The 24,905-nt window shown below is 42.7% G+C and overlaps 1 protein-coding gene across 6 annotated transcripts in view; it reads left to right on the top strand.

Annotated features, from left to right (window-relative positions):
* Positions 1–24,905, top strand: part of PTPRM (protein tyrosine phosphatase, receptor type M) — a 939,848-nt gene that overhangs the window by 783,448 nt on the left and 131,495 nt on the right. For 3 of the 6 annotated variants that reach the window (XM_019525569.1, XM_019525591.1, XM_019525560.1), the window contains one exon: positions 3,011–3,049. The exons of the other annotated variants lie outside the window; for them this stretch is intronic. In XM_019525569.1, coding sequence (XP_019381114.1) covers positions 3,011–3,049 — 39 coding nt within the window. The remainder of the gene's footprint in view (positions 1–3,010; positions 3,050–24,905) is intronic. 6 annotated transcript variants of the gene reach the window in all.

The raw sequence follows: 24,905 nt of genomic DNA, 5'->3' as shown, positions 1-24,905 counted from the left end.
ACACACACACACACACACACACACACCTGCTTTTAGATTTCATAGTTTACTGATGCTTCACACTTGCATAGTATCTTTTATAGGAAATTGTCAAAGTGGTAGACACATTAGACCACATGGATCACTGCAAAGTATTGAACACGTAGTTACTGGAGCCTAGCATCCCAACAACATAGAAACTTAAAGCCTGCTTCATCACAAAGTTGTCACCATTTGAAATAAATTCTCTTTAAACCCTTTTTGTAAACAGTTGATGCAAGTTGTTTCCTTACCAAATTAAGCATAATCAGCATAAACAGGCTTAAATAGATTTCAGGGTGTTCACACAGTTTAGGCTAGTTTACCTAAATTGATTTAGAAACACACCTTTAATTAAGCTAGTACAAAGCCTTAGAAAATCAATACCACATTATGTTCTATGATGGGCTTTAGTGAGCTTCCATTATCTAAAAGCCCTTTGAAAAGCCAAGGCTAATAATTGTGATCTTTTTAAAGTCACTCTAGTTTCTGCCATAAATGGTATCAGGAAATAAATTGATAAAAATCTCTGTGTGTAGCTTTACTTCTAAAGCCAGAGCTACACCCCTTTTTGTACCAACTTTACTATTTCTGGCAGGGGAGTTATTTTACATTGATACAATTAATTTGGTACAATCGCTAGTTTGGATCCAGTTATGTCATGTAAAGATTTACCAGTTTCCAGTGCAACTGCTTTTATGCTAGGGATTTAATTAGGTCACTTGTATGACTTTAAATCAACACAGTTAAAGCAATAACAGTAATGTATGTACAAGCCCAAGAGGCTTATTGTGGTTAAGAATATCCAGCATATTTAGCAAAAATGTTATTAACATGTTATCTTTAGCATCAGTTATTACCTAGGGTTGACAAGGCAATGATATTTAAAATGTGTTATTTTGTTATGGTCAACCCTAGATGTCCCCTTTGCAGTACTAAGTTCTAACATGATTGCCCTGTAACAAAAAAGAAGCAGCAGATTTGGAGAAAGTTTAGAAATGGGCACTGAGAATGATTATGATTAACTTCCATATGTAAGGAGATTTAAAGATATAAAGATTTGGGACTGTTTACCTTCAGAAGGAGGCATGGATATGAAAATTATACAAGAAATGAATGTAAAGAATAGGTGGTAGAAAGTTTCTGGTCACCTTTTTACATAAGAAATAATCGCACCTTTTTACATTACAGAAATGTTCAGGTAAATTGGAAGATATCAAATTCAGATTCACAAGATACAGAAGTTAGAAAATGCTTTTTCACTCAATGTCCAGTTTTCTTGTGGAACTCACAAGATATTACTGAGGCCACAAAAGTTTCAAAGAAGAATTACAGAGGTCTAGGTTTTAGCCATGTTGGTCTAAGGACATAAGCAGACAAGGTTCTTTGGGTAAATCTGATATCTTTTATTAGACCAACTAAATAGTTGGAAACTTTTTTCCTAGCAAGCTTTTGGATTTAAAGAAAGAAGAATTAAACATTTGTGAGGGTAACAAAAATATCCAACATTATAGCAGGACAGGAAGTATTTTTTTAAAATAAAACCAAGACAAGTTAAAAATCTTTAAGCTTCAGGAGATAACCCCATTTCCACGGGAAACTTTCTCTTCAGGCCATGTTATCATGTAACTTGGTACTGTAGACTTTCTCTTCTGAAGCATCTACACAGGTCACTGTTGAAAAATTAACAGAAAGAATACAGAACTACAGATCCTAGTCTTACGCATTATCACAAAACCTGGGGGTTTGTTTACACCGTGACAAAACATGTCTGGCATAAATGCTCCTCTCACTCCTGCTGATCAGCTCCAAATCTAAAAATATATTGGCTAGGTCATTATACTGGAGGCTGAGGAACAGCTATAGCGGGATACCCCCGAGCAACCTCACCAGCCTGTTCCTGGGTTAAGAGCATAGAAGTGGAAGCAGATAGGTGGGGCATGTCTATGGGTGTCCATGCAATGACATGCTGCCACCCCAGCAGAAACATATCTTGTGTTTCTCTTAAATATTAGAGCTTACAAATAGGACTACTTTCTTTCCCAATCTTTTTATCATTCCCTTCCAGGCAAATTTTTCTTTCTCTTTGTTCTCTGTTGGAACACACCTGTTGCCAGCATGCATTTTTAAAGTGCTGTACATCTAGGACTCTCTGAAATCCTGAAAACAAGAGGAAAAATAAGTATTTTTTGTTGTTATTGTTGTTAAGCTCATATAGCCATTGAAAGGACCCAGCTGGTACCATTTTTCTACATGCGGTCATTATGACAGAAACAGCCTCCGTCTCACCTCCAAGCTGCACACTCTTAGCATAGCTTTTTCCCACAAGTTTTAGTTCATGTTCTGCAGCACCAGCTGAGTCAGTCAATTGCCACAATCAGTTCAGGTTATTTTCTATCCCACGGGATGCAATTTACAAACAAAACAAAAAAACACTGGAACATTGGGTGGGAACAGGGAGTTTGGGTAGCACTGCGAATACATTAAGAACAGCAGCAGAAGCTGCATCTTCCAGTGTCTGAAGAGGCCATCTGGGGGGTTTTTTCACTTGCTTTCTCCCCCTTTTTTATTATGGTGATGACAAAAATAATCCATAAGAAAAGTATGTAGATGGGTGTAAAATAGTGGGAATTTGTCTCATTGTGCAAATCGTACCAGAAAGTGCAGGAAATATTTATCTTTGAAAACCATTGCTTGGATTTTTAATCTGTGTGGTTTAGTTTCTATATTATTAACATTTTATTAATATTATTAACCTAATAAGTTAAGGTGTGGATAAATAGATATTTTTCCAGCTTTGTACTTATCATATTATTTTTGTGGAATTACTCACCTGCTTTAGCTGAGTTTTTCTTTTCCTTTAATTCGTGTGAATCATGAAGCATGTTGTCTAACAGCCTTTTTTTTTAAAATCTCTGACTCTCTGAGACAAGGTGTATGTTTGAAGCTTATAATAGCATAAAATATCAGATTATTTTTTCCACAGCTACAGCTACAGCTACAGCAGAACAAGCCCTATTGCAGACACAAGGTATGGTGGTATAAGGGTGTTCTATATGGCAACAGCTGATCTAGACATAAGCACCATTATACTGTGTCCATACCTGAGCTGGTCAGAAATATTCCAGCGAAACTTTTGTTTCATTGGACAGTGCCAATTCACTGAGGCCAAAATGTCTCTTTCAATTTTCATGGAACCAAACCTACCTGAATTCCTGGTGGACTGCCCCAAGGCTGCAGACCCAAAACTTCCAGGGTCTGTGGATTTGCAGTGACACCAAAGTCTCCTGAGTCTTAGAATCTAAAGGCAGTCTACGTGGCAGGTCTCTCTCAGAGCTGGGGTCCCTGGGATTTTTGTAGCACCAGTGAAAATAAGAACTATCTTATGGGAACTTTGACCTTGTGGACAAAACCCAAAGACCAAATTTCTCAGAAATCAAAACCCCTGCTTTTGTCCAGCACTGATCCACACAAGAGTCGTCGTACTGCTTTAACTGTACCCATATAGTTAAATCAGTACAACTTTGCAGTGTAGACAAGGCCTAATTCTTGTTCAATTTTTAATGTTTTAATGACTGCCCACAGCAGAGTAGGTTGTTTCCAACATTTGGGGTGCAATAAAAATCTGTTATCCACAAGTTTCAATTTAAATGTAGTTGATAAGAATTTGTTTTATCCAGTTTGTTTTCAGTTCAGGGATCGAACAGTCCTTCATCTTGCTGAATTTCGATCATCTTTGCAGCCAACTTTGTGTTCAGTGCACATAGCAGGACAGATTTTGCTAACTTCATATGTATTTTCTTTTGTAAACAGTATTCATGGGTGTGTGTATGCATGTGCATGCAAGCAGTGATGAGCACTTCCAAGTTCTCCATATCCTGTGCATTATTCATAACACATTGCTTGCCATGGTCCCCTGCTTAACTGTTCCCTCCCCTCACATATTTTTTCTGCTACAATTTAAGAAAAGCTTATATGAATATACCTGCAGCTTCCTTCTCCTGATTTCTATATAAGCAGTTTTCATAAGAATTATTTTTAAGAGCGAGTTGTATGTCTAGACAAGTCACTGGCATCATTACTTATCTATGTCCCTGCCCTGGAGAGTTTCCTGCCCAGGGAATCCAGTTCTAGCCTTTTCAAGGTGTTCTCTGTCTCTCTCTGATTATGTAAGTGATCAGGGATAAATGCCTGCATCTTTAGGGCTTCTTTCAAACAGGGCTGTCTCCTGCCTCCAGTGTTGTGACATGAGTACCTTTTCATTTAGTCACACTGTATTACTATTCACCCAGGTTTTGTACCAGCAGAAGACACCTCCAGTTCTTCTTAACTGAGTGGCTTCAGTGCTCTCAACAAATGGAGAATCTTTAAATGTAAGGTTGCTCACTGATAACATTTAGTGTTTTCCAGTTTTTTTCTTAATCCAGTTTTATCAGGACTGGGTCTCCTTGTTAAGATGCTAAATGCTTTAGGCTGTAATCTGATGCTCAGAGGTGAAAGCCTGGTATCTCTTAAATTTAGCTGCCCTCCTCCTCACCTTCTTTGAAGCAGGGTCACTTAGAATTAAGATTTACCGGCAAGATTGACAGTGCTAATCCACTCCTCTACTGCATAAAAGTCCTGAAATGCCAATCTTGACTGATAAATCTGGATACAGAACGGAGTTGTGTAGCATCCCTAGAGGCTATTTTAATTAATTCTCATTCCTGAAATGACTTTGGTGGATGTGCTGTGTAGTATTCATTAGAATCTTACTGCATGCATGAGGAAGTGCTGGCATTTATGGGATGCTTTTTCTCAGTTGTTGCTGTTTTTAACAACAGAAGCAGTGTGTTGTCTGTTACTGATCTCAAAGTTATCAATCTCTTATGCTGATATACTCACAACTTAGTCCTTTTGGGTACGTGCAAATGTTTACTGCACCTAATCTATGAAATGCGGCTTACTTTAAGCCATGTGATTGTAGATAGGGAATGGTTTGTACACATGTTTGCAAGTGCTGGGAGGTGTGCCAGGAACCCAGTGTCAGTAATTTGAGTAAAGGGGGTGGGTAGGATCAAGGCAGGCTAGCAGGTCCATTTGGTTGGGTGTTGGGATCAGGGAGGGGGCTCAGGTCTGTGGGAAGGCAGTGGGGGTTAATGGGTCTGTGCGGGGAATAGTCCATCCACAGGTGGGAGGAATGTAGGGATAAAAAATAGCCTCATCAGGGGAGGGGTGGAGGTAAAAAGAGGACAGCCTCAGGGCTGGGGAGACAGGCTGAGCTTTCCTAGCCTTGGGACTACCCTCCAAACTTGTGCAGGCATTCACTAAATCAGGCTAATCTGTTCCCCATTTAACTTAGTTCACCTCCTCAGATGAACCAACTTAAATCAGGCTGGCCATTTTTTGCCTGATTTAACCTCCCCGGACATCTGTGCAGATCAACACTAAATATAACATCTGCATGTACCCACAGTATTTGGGTATAGCTGGTCTCACATGTAAAATCCAGCTGGTATAATTTGCCTCAGGTTCTTCTGCTTTCTCCCCCATTCGGTTATTAATCTGTTTTAAGTACCTGAGTGGTAGCATTTCACCTGTCACTGATTTTTTTTGGACATGTTTTTACCCCTGTGCTCTGTTAAAAACATGAATTGGGTTTTTTTTCTCTTATGTCTTCCTTTATTTCTGTCAAGCAGCGTCAGCAACATTCAAAATTGGTTTTAGTCTTCCTGTCTCATGCTTGAAATTCCCCTAATATAAAATGGTATCTGTGGTCACTTATATTCTTGCAAAGGTCTGCAGAATCATGTTCAATTTCCTCAGGAAGATTTTAGGACCCTTATGATGCTCAACAGTAGGCAACTGAAGACATATTTTCCAAGTGGCATTATGAAAGTTGCTGATGTGTCACTGAGCAGAACTTTTGAAATCCAGTAATTTCATCTAAGTAATTAACATGTGGATGGTATCTTCTGTAGTGGAGAACAAACCTCTTCCTTCTCACTGCTTCTCCAAGCTCTCTAGGTCTACATAGATACAGATATTGGCTTTTATTTCTTTACCTTTAACAAGCACTAAAGACATACCACTTTACTACTTCACTATATTACACTGTTCTTCTCTAGCCTATCTAGTTCTTCCTTTGCATTGGGAAGGAATCAGTCTTCAAACTGGGCTCCATATAATAGCTCCTCTAAAAAATAGCTCTCACATTGGTTCTCTTTAAGCAGGTTGACTTTTATTGAACCACCATTTTATTTGCCTTTCTATGTTTTATTCATTAATATCAAATCCATGATCCATGACTTTGAGACTAGCATAGGCTTTGTATTTACTTAGAAACCTGTGTGTCTTCTAGAACTAATGATTACTATCTTAAGAAATAGAATAATACCATAATATTTATTTTCACTTATGATATGACTCTCCAGGGGAAAAATATGCAGAGCAGCCTTCCCACTCATTATTTCAACGTTTAGGTAAAACTTCATAAATGCTAATGACACACAGCTTTAAATGGAAAAAATGTTTTATGAAAATTGCCGAATGTATGCTCTGTATTTGCACCAGACTGATGTATTAATTATTCAAATAAGGCATTGAATATTTGATTAGAGCCTTTCTTCGCTTCCTGTATTTTTTTTTTAACTGCTGACTTTTCATACTTTTCCCACAGCACCTGCAAAAATGAGTCGGTCCGATTTTATGTTCCCAGCTGAAACATTGTACTTTAACGTGCATGATATTATTCATTACTTCTTACTCTGTGTAAATCTCATCACTTACTTTATATTTTATTATTGCCCTTTAAATGGACATAAAAATCATTCATGTATTTACTCCATTCTAAATTATGCAAATGATCCTAAATGTAATTATAATATATTCATTATTGATTATAAAAATGTCCTCTGTATTTTATATGGATTATATGTATTCACTAGAAATAATTAGGCATTTTAGTCCATTCCCAGTTTCATGACCTAAGCATTACTCCTGGCTGGTTAGAAAGCTAGAGGAATGCATGTTAAATCAAATTACCATAATTTAGCTGTAAAAAGAGCTCTATTTTAGCAGTGCTTTATCTGTTATATATATATATATATATATATATATATATATATCCATATGATACATTTGATTGAAAGAAGTTAAAGTAACCTTGGTAAGTTTGTCATGGTTGACTAGGTATTCTTTTCCACAACCTTGTCACCTTATGTTCCTTTTGAAGCACTATTGTAACTGGCATACGCTATGTATTTTTGCATTTCCTTCCATGCTCGAGCAATCGGAGGTTTTCCAGCATAACACTGTTCCATTAGAAAATTCTGATTCAAAGTAATGGAGATGTTCTGTTGGAAGTTGCAAATCAATTCATTAAAAAAAAAATAGGTGAGAAAATAGGCTGGCTGTCTAGGCTGCCTGCCTACTGATCTAGTTTCCTTTTGGTCTGTCTGATCAGTCCCCCAGCTTCTGCCTATTCCAGCTCCATGAAATGGGCTGTCTGTAGAGCCCAGGAAGCAGCACACTAAGTCAGGTGGGCAGGCAGAGAGGTGATGTGGCCCTAAAACAAGGGAGCATGTTTTGTTTTGAAAACACCATAATGAAAAGGTTTCCAGCTTTCCAAATGAAAGATTTTGGGATTTCTGCCCTGCGAAAATTTTTATTTTTATTTCCAGCCCAATTTAGGCCAGAAAAGAGCCTGAAAATTCAACATTTTTTGTAGGACAGAAATTTCTAGCCAACTCTAGTGAAATGATAAAATAATTACCAGAGATTAGTCCAACTACACATTGATATCAAAACTCAATCATTTTGAAATATTCTGACCTAGAACTTAATTAAGAGTGATTAAGGAAAGTAGTTAAGTATGGGCTTGGGTCCCACTGACATGCTTCCATAAATAAGGATTCTTCCCTAAATTCAGATTTCTTATATAACCCATGGAAAGCTTCTACCATTGCTCTAACTGAACAGAGCCTAAAGGCCTTTGTATGCTGTGACCCCAAATTAACTCCTTTTATAGGAGCAAGAGAGGCTGAGTTCCTAGCTATCATTGGGTTCTATTCTATGTAGTTTTATTAACTACAGTGCAGTTATATCCACTGCAAATAAAGATTTAGACCTGATACACTGTATTTAATCATATTCTTGACCTGTGGAGAAAAAATAGAATATGAATATGTACATGGGCAACTGTTACTTGGCTATCTCCCGACTTTTGAGTTCTTTCAAATCTTTCCAATTTTAATAGCATCTCTGTAACAGTTACAAAGAGAAACTGTTTTAAAAGACTGTATATGACAGGGGTGGGCAAAATACGGCCTGCGGGCTAGATCTAGCCCACGAGGTGATTCTATCCAGCTGACAGGGCCCCTAAAAAATTTAGAAAACTAATATTTATCTGCCCTTGGTTCCTGTCAAAAATGGGAACCAAGGGCAGTAGGACCCAGGGAAGCCCAGCGGGCTCCCACAACAGCAGGGCCCACCTGGCCTCACCCCCCCAGCTGGAAGCCCCAGCAGGGGCTTCTGGTCTGGGGGCACATGGCTGCTTTGCATCAGAACCTCAGGTAAGGCGGGGGAAGGGCAGGGGAAGACCCCAGGTAGGGAAGGACCCCGGGGAAAAGTGGCCCCGGGGAAAAGCTGAGCGCAGGGGGAGAAAGCAGCCCCTCCCCCGCCCCATGGCTGGCACTCCCTGCTGCAGCTGCTCGCAGCCCACATGGGGCTGTCTGGAGCAGGCACAGGCAGCCCCGCACAGGCTGCAAGTGGCTGCAGCGCAAGGCGCTGGCCAAGGGACAAGCAAGGGGTCACTTTTCCCCATGCTCAGCACCAGCTTCTTCTCTGCTGGCAAGCAGGGGGTCGGGGCTGTGTGCTGCCCCCCCCATACCATAGGGCTGGGAGGCACGGGGAGTGAGTGGGAGGGGAGCCAGTGGGAGCATGGGGCCCGCACTGATGTCCCAGGGCCAGTGCCTGTGGGGCCCAGAGAAGGTGGGGCAGGACCAGGGGGTCCCAGCTGGCAGGGGCTCTGTGGAGCCCCTGCCAGCCTGTGCCTCACTTTGGGCCTCACTGCTGCTGGTCTTGGGACATGGAACCAATGTCCCAATGTCTTGGGACCAAAGGCATTGAGATATTGGTCCCAAGATGCTGACCAGGGGACAGGGCACCTGTTAAGGAGCCGGGTTACCCATGTAGCCCTCGACAGCCTGCCAAAACTGGGTAAGCGGCCCTCAACCCGAAATAATTGCTCACCTCTGGTATATGAGGTAGAAAGAAGTTTGAGTCTCTTAATGCTAAATTATGGCCAGGTTTACACTGTTATGCAGTAGGGAGGAAAAAATAAGTCATTTCCTAAAAGTATGGGAAACAACTTTCCCTATCTAACATAGGGAGAAGAAACAGCCATGAGTGTTCCGCCATACTTACTGGTTTGCTCTTCTGACCTCTTTTCTGGCCTCTTTTCAAGAGTATTTCTTATTGTTTCTAAGCACAGCTTCAGGCAATAGTTTTCTTTCAGAATGTCTCTTACAGTTCACTGGGGGTGGTGCACCTCCTGTGCTTGGCACAGTGACACAGTATTGAGTATTAGCAGTTTCTAAACTTGGAAAACTAATCTGAACCCTTGCAATATTTTTAATTGAGTAGGACTATGGGGACCCTTTATCAGTCAAGTCAGTAATAAAAATATTGTATACCAACCCTTGGTTCATCTCAGTGCTGCAGCAGTTAAAATGGAATCTCTTCAGCATATTTTTTCACTTATTTATTTATATCTTTCTTATTTAGCTCTCAAAGTCATCTTGGCCCCTCTGTGTTTCTTAGAAGCAGAAGCATCAAAATACCAATGTACCAGGCATGCAAATCACCCTCTCTGGTATATGTCTGGCAAGCTTAAAAACAGAAACATTAAAATGCAGACAAATTATTTATGATTGGCACAAATACGAAAGCCTGATTGAAAAACAGTTATTAAAATATTTTACACAACCAAAGGTCCCATGAAGTTTAACTAAGCCTTTTGATACAAGTACTTAAACACCATAGGGTCTGGTGCACAGCATAACACAGAAAGGCATTTATGGATGAGTTAAAATAGATGCCTAAACATATGGCATTGATTAACATAAAGTAAGCCTAAAAATCAAGAAGTATATAGCATTAGCTAATACAGTATAGTCTCCTTGCCCTCAATTCAGCAAGGTGCTTAAACATAATTCTACTTCTAAGCACATTGAATCCATAGGAATATTTAGTATTTGATGCTTAAATATTTTACTGAATCAAAAGGCATGAGTTCCAACATGTAAGACAACATAATTTTTTCTATTTGGCTCTATTTATGCATTCAGAGAAAACACTTACAAATTGGCGATTCACTTATATTTCCACATGAGAAATGGTGAGATAGAAGCAAACTTCTAATTTCATATAAGATGGACTAAAAATCAGAAGCCCAGTCCTGCAGTTCTTACTCTAACATTACTCTAGAACTCTCACTGATTTTAAATATTTAACTGAGAACCACAAGTTCTGTACCCAAATGAACAGGAAGGAGAACTGAGTGACTCAGAATTTACAGGAAAATGTTACAGTGCAGAGCTCTCTACGAGTTTTATGCCCTTTCAAGATTCTTCTGAATCCAAAATTGACTTTCAAGTTCAGACAGCCTTTTTATTTGAGAGAGAGCAAATTACAACCATTCTTCTCACTATTGTGGGCACTGGCAGACATGGGGGAAAAAACGTATTTTATTGAAAGCAACAGCGCATTAGTTTGACTCGACTCTGCAGCGTCTGTATAGATTGGACACTTCAGCAGGGCTTTTTGGAGCTTTTATCTAAAGCTAATTCAATCACCTATTAAATAAAACCACCAAAAAAGCCCCACCAAAGCACCTGATCTGTACAGACATTGGAAAAGCCAAGTTCAGCTAACATAATGTCTCTTCTGAGCATGTGATAAGCTTGGTGTTGGAGCGCACTGAATTTAAAGTAAAACACTTCTGGGGTTTTTTCCTACATTTGCAAGTAGCCTGTGATACTGGTACTGACCTTCAGAGAGCTGTCTGAGCATGGATAAAATATTTAGTTTACTGAAGCTGTGTTTATGGATTCACTTATATTTTGTTATCTGCTATGGGCTATATTCTCTAGTATTTTTTCTGTGCTGTATCACTCTGATAGTACACATCAGCAACAAACCTGGCTTAATGCACTGCCGAAGGATCTCCCTGAGTAGTAAAATCCTTGGGTGACAGAACCAACATGGCAGCTCCAGCACCAATCTTCTAGCCCCCAGTGCATAGAGTATAACTGGGAAAATAGGCTTTGTTGAACCTGATTGCTGACCTCCCTAATATCCCAGTTAGGCTGCCCTGAGTGTTTAGACACACAGAAGTTTTATGCTGGTATAATCAGCACTTACATTGGTATAAACTAGAAATGGGCACATAGCAAACACTACTTCACTGGTGTAACTTACTCAAATCTGGTGTAAAATTACACAGGTACAAACTACAGTGATGTAAGTTTAGAGCAGGCTTGTCCAACATACGGCCCACAGGCCGCCATGCAGCCTGCCAAGCCATTTTCTGAGGCCCGTGGTGCTGTGATGGGAAACAAAAGTAAACACTGTTTACTTTTGTTCCCACCCCTTGTCCCTCCCCCAACTCCTCAGCAGCTTCCTAATGGCTGGGGAAGGGACAAGGTTCCCACATGCACCGCATCAGCTTGACATTGCCGACGCGGTGCGTGTGGGAAGAGGAGTAGCCATGTGCCACTCAGGACAGGATGAGCCCAGCCGAAGCAGCAGAGGCTCAGCTGCACTTTCCTCCTACCTGTGCTGGTCAGTCCAGAGTGGCACATGGCTCCGCCACCACTTCTCCTGGCTGGTGCCAACCCAGGCGGGTCTGTCCCATCTGGAGCGGCATGTAGCTGAAGCTGGCTTCCCACGTGCTGCTGAGGATGGGAGGACCCCAGCCGGGTCAGCACCGGCCAGAAAAAGTGGTGTTGGAGCCATGTGCCGGTTGGGACTGACCACTGCAAGCAGGGGGAAAACGCAGCTCAGCCCCCGCTGCTCTGGCTGGCCTCGTCCTGTCCCGAGTGGCACACGGCTTTGCCGCCGCTTCTGCTGGCCGGTGCAGACCTGGCTGGGCTCCTTTTGTCCCCAGCAGCACATGGGAAGCCAGCTTCAGCTGCATGCTGCTCTGGATGGGACAGACCCGCCTGGGTCGGCACCAGCCAGCAGAAGTGGTGGCAGAGCCATGTGCAGCTCGGGACTGGCCAGTGCAGGTAGGGGGAAAGTGCAGCTGAGCCCCTGCTGCTCCAGCTGGGCTCATCCTGAGGTTCATTTAATGTTTGTAAAATGCTTGGAGAGCCCCACATAGATGCACTGCATAGAAATGCAAAATATATTTTGACTTATTTGGTTGGCACCTTGGGTTGAGATTCTCAAAGCTGAGTCAAAAGGCCAACTTCCATTAAAATGAATGGGATTTAGAGGGCTCCAGATCTTTTATGACAACTTTGTAACATGCCTATCTACCCCTTTTTGCAAATCTCAGCCATAGTTTGGAAGCTCAGCCAAAAAATATAAGAGCTTCTGAACATAAAAGCATAAAAAGTGCCATGCTTCGTCAGCCCCATGGTCCATCTAGCTCAGTATCCTGTCCCAAACAGTGGCAGAGGTGGATGCTATAGAGGGAGAGTTTTGAACTGGTTAGACCCATTTCATTGTCACTTCCTGCAACTTCATTGGTATCAAAGGTCATGTGACATCACTTCCTGATGTGATACCACTTCCTGTGAGGTCTTTGAATATGGCTCGCCGGCTCACTGGGTGATAAAAAGTTCATGATCTGGCCCCACATTCAAAAAGGTTGGACACCCCTGGTTTAGAGCTATGTCAGGGGAGCCATAGGCAGACAGATGTATTGCTCCCTTGCTACTAAGTAATAGTGCCTGCTACATGTAGCAATAGATGGTTGGTCCATTCTGGATCCCAGTGTAACTAAGAAAAGCAATATAGTTTACATTTGTGTTTTGTCTTGGCTTATTCTATTGTCTTATTACAAAGATGGAATAAAATACACGAATGTTTCTCTGTACACACAGCAAGTGGATGTTTGATGTAGAAAGGAGCTGTTTCTGTGTACCAGTATTTGCTTTTGTTGGTCCAGCCTCGCTTTAATTTATAAAGAACATAGATAGTTACCTGACATTAGGGGTGTGTGAATCGGGCCCTATTTGATTCGGATTCAGATTCAGCCCAAATCAGGGACAGTGATTCGATTTGTTGATTCAGATCACTGTCCCCAATTTGATTTGGCTGAATCTGAATCTGAAGATTCGAAGCTGATTCAGAGAATCAGCGATTCAGACATAGACACAGCTTTAAAAAAATGTTCTACATACATCAAAGTACCAGTGTGGCTTGTGAACACTGTGAATACTGGGGTGGATGGAGCATCCCACAGGAGTGCGGGGGGGCCCTCCACATGCTCAGTGGCAAACCTGGAAGTGGACTGGAAATATTCCAGTCCACCAGGGAGCACGCAGAGTGCCCTCCCACACCTCCCTAGCTCAGCAGTCGGCCACGGGGGGACCCCCGGGTGCCCCCCCCAGACCCAGGAGGCACCAGTCAGTGAGCCAAGGAGGTGCAGGGGGCCCCCCAGCATGCTCCTCGGCAGACCCAGAAGTGGACTGGAAGTGCTTCTGGTCCACTTCCAGGTCTACTGCTAAGTGTGCTGGGGACCCCCCTCCCCCGCCCACACTTCTGAGGGGTGCTCCATCTGCCCCAGCATCACAGTATTCATGAGCCACCTGCTACCTAGAGGTATGTAGAAAAAATATTTAAATCTGTGTCTATGTCTGAATCTCTCCAAATCTCTCCGAATCAATTCAGAGGGTTCCAATTCAATTCAGAGAAATTAAAGGGTCCTCTGATTCTATTTGGATTCAGAAATTAAGCTGCCGAATCAAATAAGGAACTGAAGCTTTGCACAACTCTGTCTGACATTAGGAAACTCCTGTCTTTGAGTTACTTCAACTTTGACCACTGTGCCTTTGATGCACACTGTCATTAAACTGTGAAACCCAGGGTGGTAATTCCCAAGTTTTTTCCATATCGGGATGATCATTCTGTAAAGCAGGGATGTCCATCACCTGTTCCTAATTGGGTGGGACAATCCCAAAATGAGACCCTCAAGTCCTAGTCCCATGCTGCATGACTCCTGAACAGCATTTGTCCCAGATTTGCAGTGTCATGCAGGGATCTGGGTTTTCCATTCACTGCAGAAAACCACAGGAAGTGGCGGGTTTCCCGTTTCAGGCTGGCAGTGTTCTAGCCTTCTAGGGGCTGCCAGGAGCAGGTTGCAAGGGGTACCCATGTGTATGTGTGTGCCTACACACATGCACATGGCTGGGAATACAGCCAGGCAGCACAGAGATGCAGGGGAGCATGGGGAGGGGTCAGATTGAGGCCCCAGCAGTAAGGGATGGAGTGGAGTAGGGGCATGGGCAAGGGGTGCTACCAGCTGAGGTGGTGCATGAGTCCTGGGGCGGTGAATGGGATGGAGCTACCGGAGGCTCATTCAGGGTATGAGGGAGTGCAGCTTCCTGCTTCTGCATGCATTCCTGGGGCAGAATGGGAGGGGGCACATGCTCCTTCCAGATTTGTGCGTGGGGTGGAGGCAGATGCAGGCTGCCCTTTGCAGGTTTAGGGCTGTCCAGCCTGCTGCCAGCCCCCCAAGAGCCCTGTGCCACCATTGCAAGGTGCCCCCTGATTCTCTGGTAGGGACAGGGGTGGTGGCATGGACTTGTACCCCCCTGCTGCTGCCAGGTGGGCAGGGGGTGCATGACTGGCACAGGGCTCCTAGGGAAAGGCCAGTGGGGTGAGGAGCCCCAAACCTGCAGCAGACAGCCCATATCCACCCTCACTGCTCAGTTTGGCTCTACTCCAACTGTGTTGCTGGTCAGGGGGGTGGGGAGGGGAGAGGCAGGCATGTGTCCCGCATTTCCATTTTGAAAAGGTGGTCACCCTACTGGGAGGGGTTAAGTTGCAGCCCACGGACTCCTGCCTGGCTGTTGCTCTTATTTCTCTCACTGCAACAGGTGGTACAGTGCTGTGTTGGGGGTGGGACGGAGGTAGGAGGGAGGGTGTATGTGTGGTGCAGCAGCAGGGCATGCACATGGTACTGCAGTGAGGGGGGATGTGGATGCACAGTTCAGGGAGGGGAGTAGTCCTTGCCATTTGCAGTTTGCCAGCCTGTAGTTCTCCGTGGTGTAGGATGTGGGTGTGCAGCCCAAGGGGCATTCAGCCCCCAGGTGCTTAGAAGTTGTCCAGGCCTGCAAACCCAGCTCTAAACTGATTTCTGTTTAAAAAGCATGTGACTACTGAAAGACCTGGCCTTACCATGTTGAGCATGGTGAGTTGTACCTTATTCTCCAGTTAATCTCACTTCCATGAACTGGATAATTTAATGGAATCACGCCCTAATGGAACCAGTGAGCCCTTTCTTACCTTTGAAAGAACCCAAAGCACAGAGTCATTTCACTTCAGAAGTAAGGCACGGGTTAGGAACAGGTTCTCAACATCAAGAAAGAGTTCACTTTGTGCTTGGACTAGAGCAGACATTTCAAACTTAAGCAAATGTAATATCTTACTGCTTAGCTAGTCAAGTTATACAGTTTTTTTTTACAGCCCAGCTTTTCATTGTCTTCTTCTTTTTAATATCACTAGCTCACATTCTACTGCATGATGATGGCAACTATACAGTAATGACAGTAGGCAGAACAAATAAAAATGGTTGGGTCCAAGTGAAAGTTTAAGAATCACTCATGGTCTTTATAAATTAAAGTGAATGTGGCCAGAGGTTGGTATATTTTCACTGTACATCTGTAGTTCCAACATATAAAATGAGAAAAATAAACGGGATAAGCCATCTAAAGTATTACAGTTTTCAGCAAGGTTTTATTGTTTGAAGATTAGTTCTTTTTGCTTGTTTCTGATTAGGACTTTGTTACTTCTTTAAGCCATTCTTTCAAAATATATCATTGTCATGGTAAATTGATTTTTTGCATTATTTGAGGTGCAGAGAGAGCACAGCTGGGAAGAAAATAGCTTTCCTGTTGACATAAGTAAAAGCATGTTGTCTTTTAGTTCAGGTACACTTCAGCATAGAACACTTTTTCAGTGGCACACATATCTTACAAGGGAATGAGGGGCTAGATCTTATCAAACACTAGCAGTGCTTTATATCAGCATATCAGCACTTTGAACAATGTGAATGACATTCCCAGTTACAGAATTCATCAGCTACCTACTCAGTATTTGCATTCACCTAACCCACTTCTCAGGTACAAAGATGCACCTAATAATACTACTTTCCCACAGGATATGAACTCAAGACCCTTCCTAGCTGCTGAAACTTTCCCTTCCACTACATTCCCTCCCTTCCCCTCTCAGCTGGTTGATTACCCAACCAAACATTCATAGTCCCAAATCAGTAGCAGCACAATAAAAACATTGATATAGTATTGTAAAAAACCAAAATAATAATTATTTTTTTATCTGATCTGATATTGTACAGTGCAATATTCCGCATACCCATATCATAAAGTTATTTCTGAGTGTTTAAATGGAACATCAGGAAGTTGCTAGCCATAACAGTCTGAAGTCAGGTAGAAGGCAGGGTAGATTTTCACCTTTACAGACTAAATCAGAGATATATAGCATAAACTTTCGTAAGCAGGAGGTTTAGTTCATCAGGTGCTATAAAGGGACTACAGGAAGAAGAGCTGCTAAGTAGAAAGCAGTGATTAAAATAAAAAGGGTTGGAAAGTGGGGTGGAAAAGTGGGGGCATACTGAAAAGGCCAAGGTGGGTAGGAGAGAGTGAAAAACAAAAAAAGTTAACCCACTGGGCTTATAAAAGCTATATAGGGTTTATAAACCCACATGGGTTTTATAGCAGCTAATTCAGGTAATGGGATAAGAATCCATAGTCTTGGTTTAGACCATATTTAGCTCAATCCAATCTCTGGATGATTTCTTGTTCTGCAATTTCCCCTTTCAAGTTTATTTTTAAAGTGTTGTTGTCTAAGAACAGCCACTCTGAGGTCAGAAATGGGAAGTCCAGGGAGGTCAAAGTGTGCTGCATCAATATGCTTCTTGTGCTTATGAAGGTATATGTGCGTGTGTGTGTATATATACAGATATAGAAATATATAGATATATATAGATATATAAGCTTGGTGGCACCAAACTGACCAGCACCACGAACAAAAGGGACTTGGGGATAATAACAGACCACAGTATGAATATGAGCCACAGTGTGACACTGTAACCAGCAGGGAAAATAATACTCTGGCATGCATCAATCGATGCATCTCCAGCAAAACCAAGGAAGTGATTCTTCTGCTCTACTCAGCACTGGTTAGACCGCAGATGGAATACTGTGTCCAATTCTGGGTGCCACACTTCAACAAGCTCATGGTAAAACTTGAGAGAGTCCAAAGAAGGGCTACCCGTATGATCAGAGACCTGCACAGCAAGCCATACAAGGAAAGGCTGAGAGATCTGGAACTCTTCAGCCTGAAAAAGCAATGGTTAAGAGGGGACTTGGTAGCAGCTTACCACTACATCAGGGCATACATCAAGGGCTCAGTGAACAACTGTCTACTAGGGCACCCGAGGGGAAAACTAGGAGTAATGGCCACAAACTCTTGGAAGACCATTTCAGGCTCAACATTAGGAAAAACTTCTTCACAGTTAGAGTGTCCAAACTGTGGAATAGGCTCCCTCCAGAGGTGGTGAAATCACCTACCCTGGAAATCTTCTAAAGGAGACTGGACAGTCACCTTGCTGGGGTCACCTGACCCCAGTTATCTTTCCTGCCTGGTGCAGGAGGCTAGGCCCGATGATCTTCTGAACTCCCTTCCAGCCTTACAATCTATGAATATATTTTATTAGACCAACTTGGAGGTGGGTTGATGTTTCTAGCAAGCTTTCCTAATAGGTTTTCATGTCTAGATTTCTACCAAAACTCATACTAGTATCAGACCAAAAATGTGCTTGTGTACAAATCAATACACATAAGAAGTGTAGACACCAGCTCTGATGACTACAATGAAATTTCTAAGAATTATGGCTCATATTTCCAGGTGACCACCATCCATTATCAGAAAGCAGAACCATACTTAATTTGTTAGTGTGATCTTTCCACATTTTCCTTTTTCTATGGAAAATGCTTAGTGTATCTATGGACAGGTTTCTATGGACAGATATCTATGAACAGGTGTCCTGGGAGAAAATTAAGAAGAAGGCACAATTTAAGATGCAACTGCATGGGACAGAAAAGGCAATAAAAAGGAATTCTTTATGCTTGTCAAGAGGAAGACCAAAGAAGCCGTAGGAGTACAGAAGGCAATCTAGTTGCAGATGATTCAGAGAAAGTTAATGTATTTACTCCCTTTTTTACTTCATTCTTCAAAAATAGGGGCAGATACTAGATGATGAATGCAGTTGGCAGCACAGGAGTCAAACAACCTAGAGTTGTGGTAGAACAGGTTAAGGATTATTTAGAGAAGCTAGATGGGATGGACTTTAAGGTACTGAAGATGCTGGCTGGGTAATTTCAGAGCCTTTAGCTATCGTCTTTGAGACCTCATGGAGGTCAGATGAGGTTCCAGATGATTGGAAAAGGATAGATATAGTGGCCATCTTTAAGAAGGGGAAGAAGGAGCATCCAAGGAGTTACAGACCAGTCAGTCTGATCTCAATACCTGGAAATATCATGGGGTAGGTCTTGGGTCTCAAAGAATCTGTTGTGAAATAGCTAGAGGAGACCAAGGTGATCAGGAAAAGCCAACCATGGATTCACAAAAAAAGTAATGCCTGACTGACCTTATGTCCGTCTATAAGATGGCCGGCTCTGTGGATGTGAGGAGAACAGTGAATGTGATATACCTTGACTTCAGCAAAGCTTTTGACACTGAATTTATCATTAACAAGCTAGGCAAATACAGACCAGATGAAAGTACTAGTTGGATCATTACACTCAACTTATCAATGACAGAGTCTAATTGGGAGGAGGTATCAAGTGGGGTTCCCTAAGGGGTTTGTCCTTGGTCCAGTATTATTTAATATCTTCATTAAAGATTTGGATGATGGGATCAAGGACACACTTAGCAAAGTTGCAGATGACACCAAGTTGTGTGGAGTTGCAGGCACTCAAGAGCAATGATAGGCAAAATGGCACATCTGGCTGGCAGCCAGACTCCATTTCCCAGCAGCCCCTGCCCAAGGCATGCAGGCAGCAGATCACAGTTCTGCCTCAACTCTGGACTAAGCTCCTAGTGCCGCAAGATCCAGGCCTCAGAGCAGTTCCCTACCCAGCCATATGGCCTGCCAGTGCTGCTGGGGCTAGTCTCCATGGAAACCCTGGGCCCATGCTGTCATGGCCCTGCCACTGCTGGAGTCTCCATGGAAACCAGCCACAGCAGCACAGGCAGGGTCTTCTGGGAAATGGAGTCTGCTACAGGGTTGATCTGGCTCACAGGCTGGACTTTGCCCACCTCTGCCCTAGAGTGTAGGGCCAGGATCCAGAATGACCTGGATAGAATGGGAAAATGGTGTGGAATTAATCAGATGAGGTTCAGCAAAAAGAAGTGGAAAATTTTGCACTTGGATAGAATTAGTGCCTGTACAAATACAGATGGGGGAATAACTGACTAGGCTGTAGTACTTCAGAAAAAGGCCTGCAGGTTACAGTAGACCATCAGGTACATATAAGCCAACAGTGTACTCTTGTTGCAAAAAAGACCAACAGCGTACTTGGTGGTATTAACAGGAGTGTCTCTTGCAAACAAAGGAAAGTGATTCTTTTACTCTGTTCAGTAGGGCTGTGCGAAGCTTTGGTCACTGATTCAATTCGGCGGAGATTTGGCCCAATTCGGCGGCCGAATCTGTGAATGCAGATCAAATCAGGAGACCCTTTAATCTCTCCTAATCGAATTGGAATGTTCTGAATCAATTCGGACAGATTCGATGATTTAAACATAAACACAGCTTTAAATGTTTTCCCCACATACCTCAAGGTACCAGGCGGTTCATGAATGCTGAGATGCTGGGGCAGATGGAGCGTCCCACGGGAACACTGGGGGTCCCCAGCACACTTGGCTGCAGACCGGAAAGTGAACCAGAAGCACTTCCAGTCCACTTCTAGGTCCGCAGCAGAGCACGTGAGGGACTCCCCATCCCTCAGCTTGGTGACTAGTGCCTCCTGGGTCTGGGGGGGCACCCGGGTTCGTCCTGCAGCCGATTGCCGAGCCAGGGGGGTTGGGGGGAGTCCCCCGCGCACTCAGTGGCGTACCTGGAAGTAGACCAGAAGTACTTCCAGTCCACTTCTGGGTCCGCTGCTGAGCATGCAGGGCCCCCCACTCCCTGCACTCCTGTGGGACATTCCATCTGCCCCACCACTGCAGCATTCACAAGCTTCATCTGCTACCTCAAGATATGTAGAAAAAACTTTTAAAACTGTGTATGGCCAAATCGCTGATTCTCCCAGTCAGCATCAAATCTTCAGATTCGGCAGAATTGAATCAGGACAGTGATCCAAATCAACGAATCGAATCACTGTCCCTGATTCGGGCCGAATCCAAATCCGAATCGAATATGGCCTGTTTCGCACACCCCTAGTGTTCAGCACTGGTAAGGCCTCACCTGGAGTACTGTGTCCAGTTTGGGTCCACTCTTATGCTACCTTTAGCCCATAGGTATTTAAAGAAAACTTGGCTAATCCTTTAGGTACCTCAAGTTTTTCAGTTCCTCTACTGGTAAAGTTCTGTAATAGGCACCTAAGTTTCTGCTGCTATGCTCAGGTGCTGAGTAGCTTAGCACTGTCAGGACTTATCTCACACCTAACCTCCACAAAATAGGTGTTCTCCAGTATGCATTATAGGCAGGGACCTGATCTGGTAAACATTCTCAGAGTATTATCCATCCACACAAAAAACATGGGGAAAAGGGTGAAGGTGCCACCTTTTTACCTAAAGTCACAGTGGATAGGCCATTGACCCCTCATGTCAGAGACTGGGATTCAATTCCTTTGCTTAAGGAGATTTTAAATTATATTTCCCAAAGTTTCTTTATCATCTAGTCATAGGGTATGCTACAGCAGAGCAGACTCTGTTTGAAATATTCTAGATTGAAAGCATTTTCACTCAATTTAAGTCAGGGTCCTAACAGACTGAGCCAGGGCCATGGCCAGGATGCTCAGTGGATCCATACAAGAGCCAGGGACTCATAGAAGTACAGCAGTGAAACTGTCAAGAATGGCCATTTAACTGAGCGGCTGCAGGATCCAGGGAGCCTATTTCATGCCAGAACTGTGGGTTTCACGTTTTCCAAAATTGAGTTTTCTTGGAATGACTCTTGGGAGATTTCAGAAGCTATTAGTTGTGGTTCAGTTTAGTTCAAAACCAAATTTAAAACATGTGAGCTTACTTATGAAATAAAAATCCTGATTTTCAGACAACTAGCAAGCTAGTAGAGTAGAGACCCCTAAAACACAGTTTGAAAAGACTGACACTTCCTCAACGATGGAAGTCATGGTGCCTAACTCTAGAAAAATCTTCATATTTTTGAATCTTGAATAGAGATAAGCACTCCATGCAGCTCAGACTTAAGAACCTAAGTCCTACAAAGCACTACTATGGGCTACTCCTGGCTGCTCCCCACTCCAACACACTGGCTTCTGCAAATCATATTCTTAGACCATGTCTATACTTCCTCCCTGCTGAGCCCAGGACCACTCCCAAAAAAACCCCTGTTCATTTGCTCCTACTCTGTGCATGCTCCATTAGACTACAGTTAGGGTGATGTTTATAGTTAGAACAGACTAATTATGTGCCTCAGTCTAGGAAGAGCTTGACACCAGTGCTGGGACACGTACTGGGGACTTAGCCTTGGGTATACACCATATTCCCATGTTTCTCCTGCTAAAATTTGGCCTATTAAGGCTAGGTTTTTAATATGCGGTTGTTAATAGAATCTGATTAATGTGGACATTATTAGCTTATTTTAAACCATCCATATTTGGTTTAATAAGAAACAGATGCCTGGGACCTTTATATTGTCTTGTAAAGGAAATATTTATATAGACCCAGTTTTTAAGAAGTGTAGTTTTATGAAGGGATACAGAGAATAAAGGAAGGCATCTGCTGTTGGTAGTTTGCATCAATTAATCTAACTTGTGTACGCTGTTCTAATGAAAGGAAATGTAGAATAAAAATGTAGAGCTGTAATGTACATAAATCTTGAAATGTCCAGGGAGAGCTGATAAATTGCTATATGTTGCTCAGTTTATGCAAAATAGAAAATGAAGAAGCAGATTCTGAAAAACAAAATTATACATAAAGTCGTTAAGCCTCAGTCTTCATTACTGAAGAATTGCTTTGCTATTCAGCAAGAGCAGACTGAACACAGGGTCTGTCAAGGTGACTTGTTAATAGGGCTCTGGAACATCAGAAGAAACACACAGCATAATGTCATGGGTGTGATGTAGCTGCAGACTCCTTGTTATTGCCTTTTTAGTGCTTCAAGCAGCACTGACTACACGTAAGTGAGCTTTTGTACAACTGCCATTTGGCTCTGTAGTTTGTATGTCTGGTCTTTAGATGCTAGTAGAAGAAAAATTGTTTTAAGGAAGCAAATCTGGCTGCGTTAATTGATGTTAAACCCTCTACTTGTCAGCCAGCCATTTATCTCCTGGACCTGTTATCAGAACTTACTTTCATGTTCTGTGGTTAGTATTTATTGTCCTTATAGGCAGAATGCTTTCTTTTGAATCAAGGGGACTTCCATTCCATTTGTCAAGCTATTTTTAAAGAACGTTTTCTGTCAATCTTGGATTATTTCCCTGCAACTTTTCCAGTCATTTTCACCAATGTAAAACAGTGTCAGATTGGTAACAGCACATCTGTCTTACGTCTTTTAAGGCACCCAGAATGCTCTCTTTCATCCCATCACCATCACTACCTGTGGTTTTCCTTTTAGTCAGCCAATATACCTGTTCCACTCCGTTTCTGTAAGGAGAACATATTCTGAACTCTCTCTGATAAACCAACTAATAGTATCAAAATTGGCCACAGGCTGTCACATCTAGCTTTCAAAAGGAGCCATGGCTGTAAACCTATGTAGAAATTATACCCACAAGGGAGAAAGAAAAGGAACTCAGGCAGTAATGATTAGAGCCCTAGGTTATATTAAATATAGTCAATATATGTTAGAAGACCTTGAAGATTCCTTTATCAGATCTTGGAGCAATTCCAGTTGCTTATAGAGGGCTGGAATTGGACATGTAAAATGTCTGTTGTAATGGCATTGGCTTTCTGTTATGAAGCTGTCACTTAAGTGCTTTGTTCTGTTATTGATCTCATGACAAAGTACTGATATCCACAATCTGATGTCAGATCAGTGGTATAGGAAGGTTTTTGAAGTGGCAGATCTTGTTGATGGAATATTAAGCAAGCATGTTTTTTTCCTTTGCTGTTAAAGCGATACAAACTGCTTCTGACTCACCAAAGCTCAGACTGAGACAGTTCCAACTGTCTATGACCACCCTCTTGTCCAGTTATGCTTTTGAATAAATTGTGCATGAGGGATAGGAAACAAGGAACATTTTTTCTTAAACCATTTGTTAAAAATATGGATCATGCTTAAATATTCAAACATTGTCTAACCCTTGTGAAATACTTACCTTAAAAGTATATAAAATAAGATAATCTTAGCTATTTTGAACTCCTTAATAACCTTCTCTCAACCAGAGAAAAGCAAAGAAAGAACAAAGACAAACCAAAGCACTAACCTTGACTAATACTATAGTCAAGTTCCCTTTGATTATACAAGGAAGAGTAACGCACATTGGGAAATTAAAGTGAAGCAATAAACTATGGAGCTGTTTGAGCTGGAGTAAACTGCACCCAGGTGCAGCACCTACATGTGCGCCAGGGACAGCAGCAATTTGAGCTGGGGCAGAACAGGACTGGGCTGGCAGGGGCCATGGGGAGTCAGCCCTGGGCTCTGGGTGGCAACACTGGGGCATGGGGCTGCTGACTCTACAGAGCCATGTGGCTAGCCAGCAGGCAGGAGTCTGGCCCCTGCCTGGTCACCATATACATGTGCATTTCAGCACAGTTAATTACTCTGCCATAAGATAGTATTGTTCCCAACAGAACTATCTAACAGGGCACTTAATTAATTTACTGCACCCTAATACCAGTGCATGTGTGGATGGTGACACTTTACTGCAAAGCTAATTAGTCTCTCTGCAATAAAGTGCATGTGTAGATGCATCCACTAAGAGCACCAAAGATGCCTCCAAAAACTCATTAACCAACTCATCATCCCACTATTTTAATTGCAGAGGCATCAAGGAGTTTAAATCATTCAGTTTGGGTTCCAGTCTGCATAAACGAATTTCTGCTTGCCATGCATTTTAGTTAAGGGAGTGTCTTTAAACTTAAAGTACAAGTGGCAGAATTACAGGAAAATTTACAAAGTTGTGGGTGTGTATAGACATTCGGGAGATTAGGGATGGTTAGATTTAGTTAAAAATTGCCATCCAATCTAAGGTAAGTTGGGGGTGGGACTAGTGGGGTCTGTGTGGAGGATTGGGGTGGCAAGCAGGATCTGTGGGGGGCTCGGGGGGGTTCAGGAGGGCTAGTGGGGTTCACAGGGGAGGGTGGTGGAGACCAGGAGTATTTGGCAGGATCAGGCAGGGCTGGTGGGGTCTGCGGAGGGTTTTGGTGGGATGGGGGGTGTTCTGTGCCCCTTCCTGGATCATGGGTGTTTTTAGACCCCTCCTGATGAACCTACCCTATCCCCAATCCTACCTGCCCCTCTCCCCCCC

This window comes from Gavialis gangeticus, unplaced genomic scaffold (assembly GCF_001723915.1).
Source record: "Gavialis gangeticus isolate Ggan-Ray unplaced genomic scaffold, GavGan_comp1, whole genome shotgun sequence".
In the NCBI taxonomy this organism is placed as follows: domain Eukaryota; kingdom Metazoa; phylum Chordata; order Crocodylia; family Gavialidae; genus Gavialis; species Gavialis gangeticus.
The sequence above is the reverse complement of the archived record's forward strand: the minus strand, read 5'-3'. Positions and strand labels throughout refer to the sequence as shown.